General features: G+C 45.6%; 1 protein-coding gene across 6 annotated transcripts in view; it reads left to right on the plus strand.

Moving 5' to 3' along the window:
* The first annotated feature begins 5,211 nt into the window (after positions 1–5,211).
* LOC109030753 (uncharacterized) overlaps positions 5,212–15,153 on the plus strand; it is a 51,298-nt gene continuing 41,356 nt past the window's right edge. The window contains exons 1-3 of one of the 6 annotated variants that reach the window (XM_019041867.2): positions 5,212–7,993; positions 8,749–9,250; positions 10,877–11,078. In XM_019041867.2, the coding sequence (XP_018897412.2) occupies positions 7,194–7,993; positions 8,749–9,250; positions 10,877–11,078 (1,504 nt within the window). In that variant the 5' untranslated portion in view covers positions 5,212–7,193. The remainder of the gene's footprint in view (positions 7,994–8,748; positions 9,251–10,876; positions 11,079–15,153) is intronic. The other 5 variants (XM_019041868.2, XM_072298888.1, XM_019041866.2 and 2 more) reach the window with 5 other exon arrangements.

Below are 15,153 nucleotides of genomic sequence, written 5' to 3' on the forward strand. Positions count from 1 at the left end.
TTATTTTACCCGTCGAGTTTCCTGCACCTTGCCTTGCAACGTATGTATGAAACTGTGCATATTCTGTATGTAATACTTTTCAAACATTTCGAATTCATGAGCCTTGATTCGTGCGATAAAATCAAGTTTTCCGCACGCGATCAAACATCGAAAAAACTCCGGATTTAAAAAAAAAACTCGCGGCGCGAGCCGACAGCCTGAGGTTTTCTGCATCATGGAAAGTCAAGTCGGCGATGCTCTCTTTTCGAAAGTATAATCTAATATCCACTCAATCGAATAATCGTGCATTTGCTTGCATCTATAAAGACATTCGAGGCTCCGATATGTATTTTGAATAAAGTATTTTCTCAAGTTAGAACGTATGACGGGAGTCGGGGAGAGGGGAGGAGGAAGGAACTCTAACAAATGCAGGTGAGTGAGTAAGACGAATAAGGAAGGAAAGTGGGGCTCTTTTCCGGAACTCGGCGCACCAAAGAAATGGTGTTAATTTCTGGTGGAGTGCGAGGCAGGAGAAAGGTGCAGTCGTGTCCAGAGCCTGGAAATGACGGGGAAAGCGCGGAGGCTCGGGTGAAGGGGGTGGAAAAGCGGGGGGAGGGGCGGGGGGCGCGCGAGAAGGGCTCGGGGGAGCGCCAAGAGAGTGTTAGGGCAATTTGGGACTGAGAAGATCAAAGGGCAAAAACAACTAGGTTAGGTTGATGTAATGGGAGGGGAAAGCTCTTTTGAAGTTGGATGCGAGGCGAAAATCAAATTCTCGCTTCACTGAACGCTAGCTTTCCCTTAGTTTCTCCAAATATATTCTTCTATCTGCTTAGCCTATCCCTCGCCTCGTTCCTCCCCCCCCCCTCCCCGCCCCTCGTCCTCTCTTCCACCCTTTATCGCTTCATATTCCTCCCGATTCGCCGGCCCTTCATCGGGGCTGCGAAAAATTCGCATAGTAATTACTCATGAAATTACGTAAATATTTTTCAATTGGGTTGTTTTAAACGGCTGAAGAGAATCCAATTTTAATTGAATTCCTATCAAATCGGTAGAAGAGAAAAAATTTGGCCTGAAATGATCCTTTGAATCCGGGAAGCGCTAGGGAAAAAACTGGAAATAATTTGGATCGTGATTAATGAAAATTGAATCATAAACGAAGATTTTTCAATGTTTCCGAATCCCGCTCATGCACGGAATTCTTGTAGTCGGAGCAGGAAAACTTGCTGCGTGAGCTGCAAAGTTCGGATCTCTGAATTTTTCAGATCGTGCATTCCGAAAACTTGGCTTCCAGCTTCCGAAGTTGGGGTCAAACATCTGAAGTTCGGTTGGCTGAATGAGAAGTTTTAACCGAAGTATCACGGAAGTGCTGAAGAACTTCAGATGTGTGACCTGAACTTCGGCAGCTCGACCTAAAGTTTTCTGTCGTCCGAACAACTTTAGAGATCCATGCGATACGAAATGCGGGTCTCTGGCAAGAAGTTTTTATTTTCTTCCGTGTATTTCTTTTGGCGTCATTAGCTTAGGTTGGGTGTAAAATACAGAGCTTTTCTATTTTTAATGTTTTGAAAGTGAAAGATGATAAGCTCAAACTTCCCTCCCTCTCATACATTTTGTACGAAAGACTCAGTTTTACCTACCATTAATCCTAAGTGGAAGTGGTAACACACTCAGCAAATACTTCACAAATTGTTAAGCATCGCAGGATTTCTACTCTTAGTCAAAGGCAATCAGAGTCTGATGTCAATGTAAACTTTGAGGAGATCCAACATGAGAAATTGACCAAAACTTCTTCAATAACGGGCCATTCAAAGATGTAACTTCATCTAGTTGCTGTCAATGACAAAAAAACTAGGTTTACGCGTATAAATTATTCACCATAAAACTAATATGTTTTCCAGAAAAGTATTTCAAATTATGTCTTTTTAACCATCCTGCATACCCTCAGATGTCAGGGAAATCAGGGAAATGTCCTGGAATTTCATTTTCTAAATTCCGTGGCAACCCTGATTCGTTCAATTGTCAGGGAATCTCACCAAAATGTGTCATGGAAATCAGGGAAAATTGGGGAAATTTAATTTTCCAAATTCTGTGGCAACCCTGGAGGGGATATTCGGGAACACAGATCGTATTCGATACATCAAACGGGTGAGATTGTATCGATATAGATTGGTTCAAAACATAAACATAGTCTCAAAAGTAAATTCATTAAATCTGAGATAACGGGTCTTTTGTAACAGATTTTTTATTCTTTTGAGTATCAAATGGCAACACAAAGTGACATTGTCAGGAACTTTCTCATTTTCAGCTTTTCCAACTCAAATCCTTACAATTTGGTTTGAGGTTATGTTCTATTGTTCTGAACCAAACGATACATCGAACCGTTATCGAATACGGTCTATTGAAGTGTAGGTAGGTTCTTTGGTGAGAGTGAAATGATGAGGTGATTTCGTGGAGGAACCTGTGAAATTGTTATGAGGCATGTGATTTCCAGGGGTCGGGGGCGGTTGAGCGGCAGCGCTGGAGCGCGTACTGTTCGTTCTTACCCAATTACTCGGAGATGAGAACCGATACGGAGCTCAATTAAAGCGTCCAAGCCGAGAAAAAAGAAAGGATGAGAGGGGGAGGGGGCGGGGGCGAATCACGGAGTATTTAAATTACAATTACTCTTCCATTTTTCTCACGGGTCGCGGTGGCGGTGCAGCGGGACGGGGCGGCGGGCGTCTCCCCCAATCCTTGGGGAGGCCATCGAGTTTGCTCGTGTGGTCACGAAAATCATTAACTCACTCCTCATTTCCTTTTTCGGGGACTCGGGAGTCCTCGCTCATTTCCAGCCCTGTCCCCAGACACGCTCAAGGGTTGTCCCCACTTACCTCACCCCCTCGTCCCCGAAAGCTCTCGTCCATCTCTGCAGCTCCCTCTTGTCTCAAGCTCGAATTCTTTTGTTTCTATTTCGCCGAATTTTCCCTGAAAGTCTCCAAGCTTTCAAATCTGACTCCTGATTTCTTTCAATGAGTAACTAATCGACGTTGTCTCATGGGAATTTTCAAGTCTTCTGTTAATTATCTGCGGCAACTTAAAGTAGTGAAATCGATTTCGTGCCCCTTATTTATTTTTTTTTAAGAATGGAAGGAGTCTTGCATTTTAAGTTAGGGTATAAAATTAAGCTGTATAGAATGGTATCGGTGCGTAGTTCTAGAGTTCTTGGCAGAGGCGGATCTAGCGATTTGGCAACACCGGATTTCTTCCATTTAAACCTACGCCAAATAATCGATCCTTGTCGGAGCACCTGGCCCCTCCAAGGATCGATATATTTCCATAGGTTTAAATGGAGAAAAGACAGTGCTGCCAATTTGCCAGATCCGCCAATGGTTCTTGGTACACAACGATTCACGCTCAAAGACAGATAAGGAACTTTTAACCTCCCTAACTTTGCTCTCCAGATATTTTACTAGAAATTCAAATAATTTAAGTCGAATAGACTCGGCTCCTGATCCGCCCTCCCCTCCCCCCGCGCATCTCCCCGTGGAGCCGTCCTGTGGATAATTGAATTTGTCGGTGACGTCGCGTCGTCGTGTCGCATCCCGCTGAGGGGTGTATCGGAAAGCCCTTGATTCGTTAGACGCAGACGGGTCGGTCGGGGGTTGAGACGCCGAGAGTCGAGAGGAAATCGTGTGCGGCGAGTCGGGGGGTCGCAGGGACGCAAGGGGTGGCCGCGGCGGTGGCGCACGAGGCCCGTTTGATAAGCCTCAGGTGAGTCAGGTGCTGCGGACAGGCTGGCGATTACCTCCGCGAGATTTTCTCCCCCTCCCCCTCCCTTCACTCCCTCTCCGTCGCGCTTCCTTCAGGGACTCGATCCAATCCCTTTTATCGCTCAACTTCGACTTGACTCTCGCTCTGTTTCAATCAATTGCTGCACCCCCCCCCCCCCTCCCCGTAGTTCCCTTGTGAAATTTGTTTATCGCGCATTTCTGATATATTTCAGTTTTATTTTCATCCTCGCCGATCGGCGTCAAAGCTCCTTGATTTTAGCCTTTTCGTGATTAGAGCTTGCGTTTTGACGCTTCGAAACTGCTTCCCCTTTCTCCGACGTTGTCATTATCCAATTTGGGAAAGTTGACGAGGAAACTCACGTTGATAGAATCCGCTGCCAAGTTCCTACCTTTATACTGAAAAAAAAGTTTTGGGCTTCATAGGCATACCATCCGTTCCGGGCTCAGAGGCCGAAATTTCCGGGTGCTGGAACCGTAGCTTCAATTGCTCCGGGTGGTATGCCCAGAACTTTTGGCCTCTGAACCCGGAACAAGGATGGCATGTCTATGTAGCCCGCAAGTACGGCTTGCACGGCCGGAGTTTTTTTTTTTTTTTTTTTTTTTTGCATCGTAGGAAAAGTTAGGCTTAAGGTTAGAGATTCCGATGGCGATTTGGAGTCGCAGAGCGCTCTAGTGCGCTGAGGTAGCGGCTTGATATGTATGTAGGAAAAGTTAGGAAGTTCAAAGTGAAGAGAAGCAGGTGCGAGACAGTCTCAAAAGCCTGCATGGAGGCCTAAAAAAGTCGTTTGAATCTCTGAATGCAAAAACGTCTTTAACTTACCATGGCGCTGTTCGTGAAAATATTTTTTGGCGTAATTTGTCGTCTATGAAAGGAAGGCTTGTAAATCGTTCTCAATGGCGCAAAATAGACTGGGAAAATTAAATTATTTACAAGGGACGCGACTAAGCAGTTTCTGCCAGAAGTATGTTCATTTCGGGAGAAATCAGTAGAGGAACCCGTGAAATTTTCAGTGGAAAAATGTCCAAGAGTTCCCAGTAAAAGTTCAAATTACGATGGAAATTTTGTAAGGTTGAAATGCAGTTCCGTTATTTCGCCTGGGATACGACTGATAACAACCAGGGATCCACCAAATTAATTTTTCTGATTTATGGCGCTTAATAATTCTTATTTGAGAATGCCAATGTGCTTCACATTCTTTCGAAGTATGATCAAGGGTTTTTATTACCGCGAAACGTTCAGGGTGAAATCGCACCGTGGCTATGAAAGAAGCCTTCAGTTTATCAATTTAATTTTCCTACGAATAATGATATAAGTTTCGTTGAAAACGCAACGAGGGTATAAGCTAAAAGATAATTCATCTTAAAGGTTCCATATTTTTTGACGTGTTATTTTGTCAACGGGACACACGATAAGTTTAGCCAAGTCGGAGGAAAGGAGAGAAACCGGTGGCTTCGCGCTAATGATGGAAGGACTGTTGGTAAAGGCCGTTGCGCGTGGCCTTTATTGATCAAAAGGAAAAGTGCCCGGGCCTGGCTGTCGTCGCTGCGCTCGTAAATGATTATTCACGTGGCGCCGGCGCCTTTGATTCCATAATTTACGGGAATCATAAAAATTAAATACGCAAATTACACGGTATATTTGCATTCTCTCTCTTCCGCCTCTCCCCTTGTTTACTCCCACGCTCGGGCCGGGCGCCCGGCTTTTTGTTTTTTCATTAAGCTACCAAATGCCAGAACACATTCGCGCATTCTTTTTATCTCCTCTGAAAGGCAAGCATAGATCAAAGGGAAAAGCGCTTTGCCTGGCGCTTTGAACCCTTCCCTGCTACACAGTTAGTTTCTGTATGTTTCGGGGTTTTGCGCTGCCTTTGAAGTCGGCTTCACTTTGACTAGCTTTTCCTCTCTTTCCACCATCAAAGTAATCAAAGTATCCTTCTCGCACACAGTCGTCGCCCGCGAAACCTCTTTATTCATGACTCTATTGGTTTAGATTTCAGTTTTCAGTTGATGCTGATGTCGGGCTTCAGTTGTGTCTCTAGTTCCCAACAGACAACATCTCAATTTTCGCGCAAAACCGGCAGTTTTCATAACTCCCGCTCCGTTTGTCTTTTCGCAGCTCGCTCAGTCCTCGATCTTACGTCACCCGTGTCTCGCTCGTGTGCCGCTTGGCTCTCGCTTTACATGACACCGATGGCGCCTGTAATGGCTCATCGTCCTGCGCTGGAGCAAAATAAAGTGTCGCGAAATGTAAAAATCAAGTGCCGCGAAATGTGCATCAATTTTTAATTCGGAGGAAATATTCTCTGCAGTGCGGTCAACCTCGAGTGCGAAACGCATCCTGCGCATGTCAGTGTTACCGACCCGATTGATTTTTCTCCGCTACACCCATCGATTTGTTTACCTTTGACGTGACGTCGCAAAACCCATTTACAGAAAAATTAACTTCTCATACCCCTCTCCACACTGCAATTTGGTTTTCTTCAGTTTTTGCAGAACTCGGTAACATGGAGATTTGTTAGATTGTTGGTGACGTCATGACCGCCGATGGCCAATGATTCGCTGAGCAAAACTCTTAATTCCAAACATAATTGTAGATTTTCATAAGTTCGAAGAATTTGAAAGCCGTTGGGTTGATCAATCCGTAATTATTTCACAACGATAATTCTAAACGTTATTAGCTTAAATCATGATGGATATTTGCACGGAACTGCCAAATCTTCAAGTCCATATGCTCCGAGTGAATCCTAAATATCCCTAATGGACGTGTATGAAACGGAATCACCCCTTCCGTTGAGAGAGACTTCAATTTATTTTTTTAAATCCTCCGCTGCAAGCCATGCCTTCACAAATCGTGACTTATCTGTCGTAATGTGTTCGTGCTCTCGACAGTTGCTGGTTTTTTCGTCTTATTCCCTTTAGCGTGGGCGTATCAGCGATCGCTCGATCTATGCTCAGTTAAATCAGACTTATCGCCCGTCAGGATTAAATTTCGCCTCGGATTCGTTCTCGACGCGGTATTTCTGAGTAAAGTTGCCCCGGCGTTTTCCCGAATTGTGCGCAATAGTAAGCTGATCGTAATCGGCTTGAAGTGAAATCTGATTTCCGAATGTTCGAATCGAGTGCCCCACCCGTCGCTCAACTCACGCTCTTCTTTCGATATTATGAGCGACTCAGTTTTTCACCAACTGGAAACCCGTTATTTTCCTCCTGTTTCCTTTGGTGTGGATGTGTGTATTTACCAGTGATTCAGCGCATGTGTGAAAGCGTTCAAACAACATTTTGGCCCTTGTGTGGGGTTTAAATCTTCCAAAGTTTGAAGGATGCGCCCGGAAAGGTCATCTACCTGTATACATTTTAAGACAGTGCGAGCGATATAGGCATTCCCGGTAATATTTACGGCCGCCGGACTTCTCGGTACATTGCATCTTCAAAGTTCGGGTTGGAATGGCGTCTAAGTCTGAAGTACAACGGAAGAAGCTGAAGAAGAGCAAACGGACTTTGGCTCTGAAGAAGCGATGCAAGAAAAAGACGACGAAAAGGCGGCCTACCAAAAGAAAAGAAGCTCAGAAATCAGGATTGGTGAGCGGGAGCAGTGACGATCTGGGGCGACTCCTGGAGCGGTGGCACGCCAAGTACCAGCAACAGCGGGAAGACAGGGGGCTGGGACGGCGCGACATCCCCGCGGCGGAGCTGGTGCGTCGCGCCGAGTTGCTGAGCAAGAAGTTCAAGCTGGAGTCGACGCGCGTGGACGAGGAGTGGATCGGCAGCTGGAGGACGAGGCTCGGCGTGAGAGACGAACCTGAAGAGGCGAGGAACGCGGTGGATGGAAACGAGGTCCTGTCGAGGCTCGTCAACGAGGACGGCTACAGCTACGACGAGATTTACCACGGTTTTTGTGTGGAGTTCAATTACCGGGACGTGCCGGACGCGTCGCTCCGATCGGGGGAGTCTGTGTGGCTCCTGATGGCGAGCAGCCTGACGGGGCAGCACCGGACGAGGATCCTCACGATCGGGAAGGAGTGGAAGCCGCGGTGTCTCCAGCACGTGAACATGGTGAGCCAGCCGGGCGTCTACGCCGGCGGCGGCGTCGGGACGCTCACGCCGGACCTCTTGGGGTGGTGGCTCCAGAAGGAGTTCCTCCCGGCGGCCCTGTCCCTCCACCCCCGCGCCGCCCTCGTCCTCTGCACCGACGCCCCCGTTCAGACTCGCACCCCCGACGACAAACTGCGCCTCGTTGTACTCAGGTAGCCCCTCGCCATACCTTTACAATCCCCCCTTTTTTTGATGAGTTTATTCAAGTTATACGATTTGAAACTGAGGAAATGAAAAATCTTAGCTGAAAGCCTTTGGTTAAAATTTGATAGGAAGAAAACAAAATAAATATAGCAAAATATGAAAACTCAAGGAGCACTAATGGATGTAAATGCCGAGCCGTAAGAATCTCGTCGGCTACGATCATTCCATTATTTGGACTGAATTTTGCAATTTGGACTTATAAATTCTGGCTCATCTGAAAGAACACTTACGTGCATAGGGAAACTAATGACGTATACATTGTTTTTAAACCGGGCCGGAATTTATAGGTCCAAATTGCAAAATGCAGTCCATTTAGACGCTCGACCTTTATTCAATTTCAACCGAAATAAACGCAGTAAGAAAGTGCGCAAGAAATGAGACACTGTCAGTGTCGCGCGGAGTGTACGGAGCAAGGTGGCAAAATCGTGCTGGGCCCACATTATCCCGCGGGAAAGCAAGGCCAAACAATTCCTAAAACCTCAATTCGAGTCCAACATTTGCCTCTGTTTTCCCGATGTTCTGCTCGAAGTGAAATTTTTAGAACTTTTTGGCCTTTCTCCCCGTGAATACTGTAGACCCAGAACGATTCTACCACCACTGTAAGCGACATTGGAACCCTGCAAACCCACAGCCTTCTCTGTAACATCAGGTCGCTTATCTACGCTTCCAAACTCCGAAAATGACCGTTTTATCCATTTCCCAGGCGCAGACCCTCGAACAAGTGCTTAGTCTCGGCCGAGCTCAAACTCCATTACGCGATGCTGATGCTCAACGAAATCTACTTGGAGCCCGACGGGTGGCTTCAAGAGCACCTCCGGCGATTCTCCCTGAGGGACGCCATCCCCCTCTTGCACCGCGCGTGGCTGACCATCCGCACGGAGACGTTTCTGAGGAACTGGACGGACACCTCGCCGACGCTGCGCACGGCCGAAGATCAGCGATTGCTCGTCCAACTCCAGTGGTTCGCGCACAACCTGGGCATGGAGGTGACGGACAAGGACGTCGCGCTCTGGGTGTCCTCGGACTCGGCGAACGAAGCGCCCTCTATCAAGGAGGAACCGGAAGACACCGAATCTCCTCTCCCCGTTCCCACGGCCGCCGATGCCGTCGAAAACCTGAAGAAAGCTCTCGTCTGGATGGAGTCGGAGCCGCTTGACCCAAGCTTCCTCTTGACCGCTCGCAATTTATTAACTCTTGCCAAACAGGTATATATACCGTTGCCTCAAGTGGAACCTCGGTGACGTCATCCAACTTCATGGGACTTGCGCGGTTTCTTCTGTCTTGGTCTCGCGTGACTTGGAAGCCCCTGTTTTTATCAGTTCCAATGAGTTTCATCAAGGAGGATGAAACCATGGTATGAATTAAAGACGATGGATGACGTCACTGATCATGTTTTTGAAAGGGCAGTATACAGGGTAGCTTTTGGACGCATAGATACAGGGTTGCCACAGTCAGGGAAAACCGGGAAATGTCAGGAAATTTTAAAAAGCCAGGGAAGACCTAGCATTGTCAGGGAAAATGACGACAATGTTGAAATGTCAAGTCACCTTTATTTGCTTTCTAGACTAGGTTTGTCGTTTCAAACAATAGATTTTGAGGGAAAACTGTATGTTTGAAATTAGTCTTTTTAACCATCTAGCATATCTTCAATTTTCAGGGTATTTGACCAAAATGTGACAGGGAAATCAGGGAATTTCAATTTCTTCATTCTGTGGTAACCCTGATAGAAACTTGGTATGCGAACGTTTCTCATCAATATTTTCCGCGGTTATGTAAACCATCTACCATCTGCGGTATATCTAACCATTGATACACGATTCTATAACGCGCGCATGTGACTCTCTTGCCCAAAAATTCCGTGTTGAGAATCATCGTCGCTCTTGGTCGTAGAAATCCCTCGTTGATTCTTCTAATAACTCGTTGAGGACAGAAGTCAGGAATACGTTGGTAGCATCGAAAGGATGATTATTTATTCTCAAAATAGTCCGGAAGGTGTAGCCGTGTCTGAAACACCGCACTTTGTGACACTTGGCAGTTCGTGTCGGCTAAACGATGCGTGATAATTCAATTATTTTCGTGCCTTTAAGTACCTTTCAAGCGTATGTGTTTAATGCCCTTTGATCTAATTAACCTACCGAAACTTCTCCACCGGGCAGCCCAAAACCTTCATCGTGTACGCTGCACGGTCTTTCACCATTCGATCCTAAACTTACGAACTTTTCATCCATCAGAACGTTTCCCCAGAATAATTATCAGAATGGCTGCATCTAGTAAACGTCGATCTGATATAACATATATTTGAACAGATATTTAATTATCTTTTTTTTTTTTGTCCATAGTAGCTCTCTTGGAAAAATATAAAACAGTTTCACGAAAATAATTGTTTTATTTATTAAGTTTTCTTCCTGTGGCAAAGTCAATTTCTTTTGTGGTAATAGTGGTCATTTTCGAGAGGAAAAAACAACTAATTTTTCTCATTTCATTTCATCTAGGAATAATCGGGTGATTTCCATAGTTTTTGAGCCAATCTCTCACGTTGACTTGAAATCTTCAAGGTTGCAAAAAACAAATGGATGTGGAACATTTGAAATTTTCGTGATATATTTTCGGAAATTTCATGTGCATGTGAAACTCATGAACTTAATGACATTTTCGAAACATTTCTTTCAGGGGCTAGGTTTGCAACCCGCACTAAAATGAAAGAAACCTTGATCTTTGGAATCTAAGCCTTGACCATAATTTCTGAAATTTCACGTAACTGGTGATCTACGTGACTTTAGTATTCTTTGAGCAGATTGATTAATAATCTCTTGTTTTTCCGTTTGTTTCAGGCTAGCAAAATGGGGCTGGGTGCCACGCATCCGGGCACAGGGTTACCATTTTTTTGTCCGAACGGGGAGCACCTTGGTCAACCACCCCCCGCTCACATGGGGATTCCCCCATACCAGTTGGACCCCAAGGGTGAGTACTGGCGAGGATCCGGCCTTTCGAGCAGCGAGTGGAAACGATTCGGGGCCCTTGTGGCCGCTTCAGGTTAGCCGCCACGCGAAATTCAAAGGTGGTGGTGCGCTTGCCTGCTGTTTCAATCAGGGTTGCTACACCGACGGAATTTGAATAACCGAAAAGAAACGAAGAGAGAAGGAAGGGGAAAAACTATGAAGATCACCCATAAAAACAACGGGTATCGCCTCATTAAAAACCGGAGAAACGGAAAATATCAGAAAATTCCATGACCTCAGGAAAATGGGTCATGAATCGGGAAGTATCGAGTGCTTGAAGCTAAAAATGACTAATTTGATTCTATTCATTATACGCAGATACAAAATTATACGTGCTGGTTTTCAAAATCGAACCAGTGTTTAATCGCGCAATAAAAAACAGGGAGCACCATTTAAAATATCAGGAAAATCCAAAATGAAGCTTCAGACGACTTGCTGCATAATCATTCGATTATCTAGATTTTTTCGACTTTTTCTTATGATATTTCATATTCATTAGACATCCCTTTGATTCTTTACAGATTAACATAATATAATGTAATGTAACAAATCGCGTTTCACGAAATATGTACGTGTCCAACTCGCTAACTTTGTAGCAACCCTGTTGAGAGCTTTCACAACATATACATTGCTTCTCTTTCTCATTCGTTCTTACGGTGATGGATATTATCACTATTTCATAAAAATCAAAATTAATCAACACTACCGTTTTACTCTGAAACCGCTGACAATTAGCCAGTGACTCGAGGCTCTTGTTAAAAGTTACCCTACGCAAGTCACTCGATACAATTCCGTGGTGATTTCTAAGGTTTCTCTACCAAAGACAACGATTTAGAACTTAATTCGGTATAATTCACCGTCGTGCGGTTTCTTCCGAATGATGTGTCTCAAAAGACTTTTCATTTTTCACCACTTCAAATAGAGATTTCGAGAAGCGCTAGTTTTCGCCACCGTGATCGAATATTTACACGTATTTTCGAAGCTCACAATAGACATAAAATACAGTAGACTTCGCAGTCAGAACTTACCACATTATGAAAGTTACTTTCGGGTATTTGCACATTAGTCATCTTTACAAATGATCAACTGAACCTCACGCGTGATTAATTCGAGAAACAAGACAATGTTTGACAGAAGAACTCACGAACTCAGTAACCTTTCCAAATGCTCTAATAATGTAAGCCTCATCTGTTCGTCATCTGACGAGAATTAGTGTTGTTCCTCATTCGTGACTCCCCGAAAGTAACTTTTTACCTGTCTACAGTACTTGGATATCTGGTGTATGGCTTCATTGAAATTTTTGTCCTTATTCTGTGGTTACAGTTTTCTTCTCTAATTCTTTCTTTCATCGCTTTCGCAGTTACTCTAGTTTTATCAGATTTTCCTCTTAACTCATCGCGTTGAATCCATCGGCGCGTACAAATAATTTTAACGATGTTCAAATCGTTCTAAAAGCGATTAGTGCTGAGTCCTCAGGCTGCATTAAGTTAATTGGACGTATTTCTATCAAACGGAACTATGTGCATTATGACGTGAGCCCTGTTATCCATAGATTCTATGGGTCTCAGGGCTCATGTCTTAATGCACATAGTTCCGTTTGGCAGAAATACGTCCAATTGACTTCGCGTCGCGTTAAATCCAATCTGTGGTTGAAACCCTGGTTTGAGTGATAGTGGAGCTTCGGGCATAAAATATAGATCTCATCCACCCGTAGCAATCATCTCTGACAGATGTTGTCCGACAGCTTGGTTCAAAAATATACATACTTTTTTGTGTTACTCCTTTAAAGAAACCAGAATAAATCTGGTATTACTTCAGATTATTTTACCCCCAACTCTGGAAAATCAGTGGCTCTTAACTCAAATTTAAAATTATTTGTGTGGCGAAAGTTTGTCGGAGAGTCGGAGGGAATGGGGTTTTCGTGTAACAATGCCCCCAGCGGTCTGGAAAAACAAGCATTATCAAGGGGGAGAAACGGCTAGCAAACCTTGAAAGTTAAAAGGGGGGGGGGGATGACAAGTCGTGGATGTTTTGTACTGACCTTTAATCGAAAAATACGAGGACTCAACTGTCCAAACTTTTAATTTTCTTATGTTTTACCGAGTGTGCGGAACCAATAGACCGTTCGGTCCTCGCGAACATTCCAAATAATTAAGGCTGGGTCCAATTTTGGGTAAATAAGTTGTAATTCCATAGCGGGAAGAGTCAAGGAAACATTTCAACTCGATCTGAAAAATGTGGGAAACTTAGGGCAATTATTTTTCACAATTGACGGAGGACCCCTGTAAAATTTGATTCCACAAAATATAAGATTCGAGACGGTTTAGAAATAGCATCGTTAAGCGAGAGTATTTCACAGATGCTCTTCATTTATGTCGTGATATTGCCGTGGTTGAGGCGCCACATCGATGGCGACGGTTCTTCGAGACAGCGGACTGATCGTTGAGATTGATAGATAAAGAGAAAACGGAGCAATCCCATTGGTGGAAGACGGTGGTTTTTACAGACAATAAAGATAAGTATTAGACTAGCTGACGGCTACCCACAAGAGACTCTCTGGTAATCAGTCATTTTTCCTCTTCAGGGTTGCCGCAGTCATGGAAAACCGGGAAATGTCTGGAAATTTTAAAAATTCAGGGAAAATGTCGAAAGTGTCAGGGAAAAATTGTTAATTTACCTTTATACCCTTTCTGAAATGGACTTGACGTCTATAATAACAAATTTTGCCCGGAAACTATTTCAAATTATGTCTTTTTCGCCGTATGGCGTATCCTCGATTGAATCGTGCCGTGCGAAAACCGCTATTGTCCATTTTTCAAGTCTTGCGTTTTTTGGGTTAATAATACTTTTTAGAGTTGCATGCGACCATGATAGTGGTGTTGATACTCGATTTAGGGTTATCCTTATCCCTACAAGTATTGACACCCATTGTCATGATTGTATCAACTCTTGACGATGACATCAACTTGAAAAACTGGAAGCTGGAGAAATGGACATTAGCGGTCTTCACACAACACGATTCAATTGTCAGAGAATTATATTCTAATGTGTCAGGGAAATTAGGAATTTCATTTGCTGAATCCGGTAGTCTGCTAATAACCACCCGTTTTAACGACTAGGAGCGTAGCCTTTTCTCGTAGTGTTGCTTGTCTATAGCTTTGTCTATCGATTCCAACGAGCAGCCCGTGGATGGAGCTCCAGGAGACGGGGTCCGCGGAAGAAGGAGGATGGACAGGAGAAGCGGGAAACTCGAGTCGAGTTTCCTCTTTGGCGGGTCCGGAATGCGGAGGGAGGGAAAGCTCGTGAGTCGGCGCCTGGGCGGGTAGGCGGGGGTAGGCCGGGCTTGGCGAATATCGAACGCCTAGCGCGGGGCGAATCAAAGCGCCGAGCCACCCACCCCCGACGAGCTTGCGCTCTCGCCGCAAAAATGGAGGGATCCTCCCCGGCCCTGGCCCTCTCCACCCCTTTCCGCCCGGTTCCCACCCTTCCGGCTTTTCCGAGCCCCGGCCCCTCCGCCCTGCCGCCCAGCATCCAAGTTCAATATCGCGTGCGGCGGCATCTCATCTCGCCCGGAGATCGACCGCCGCCCGCCCTCCCGCCGCGCACCCCCCCCCCCCACCCCCCGCCCCCGCACGACCCGTCATCATCCCCGGAGCTTCTGCCGCATTTGGCGCACAATAACTCGTCTCCTTGCAAAAACCCGATAACGCTTAATAACGTGAATTGTTGATGAGCACAATTACCCACTCCTTTCGGCTCCTTCCTTCTCTCTCCCGTCCGTTCATCCAGTTCCTGCCGCGCGTCTCGAAACCCTAAATCAGCCACGCCCCCCGCCCTCCCCCCTGCCTTCAACCGCCCCCTCGGGAGCTCCCGTCGGTATGAGTCGGTGATCAATCAACATTCTCTTCGGGAAATTCCACCGATTCGCCGATCGGTTACCGGCGTTTTCAAAGCTTGGTTTTGGCGAAAAAGGCGAGTCGGAAGAAATACCAGAAATTTCGCCCGTTAAACTGTGAAGCGTCGCAGCAATAGCCTGGCCCCCGTCTCGCATGAATAACCGCTTCTTTCCCGAAAGCCCCACACCCTGCGCCTCCGTCCATCCTCTATCA

This window comes from Bemisia tabaci, chromosome 3 (assembly GCF_918797505.1).
Source record: "Bemisia tabaci chromosome 3, PGI_BMITA_v3".
Classification (NCBI taxonomy): Eukaryota; Metazoa; Arthropoda; class Insecta; order Hemiptera; family Aleyrodidae; genus Bemisia; species Bemisia tabaci.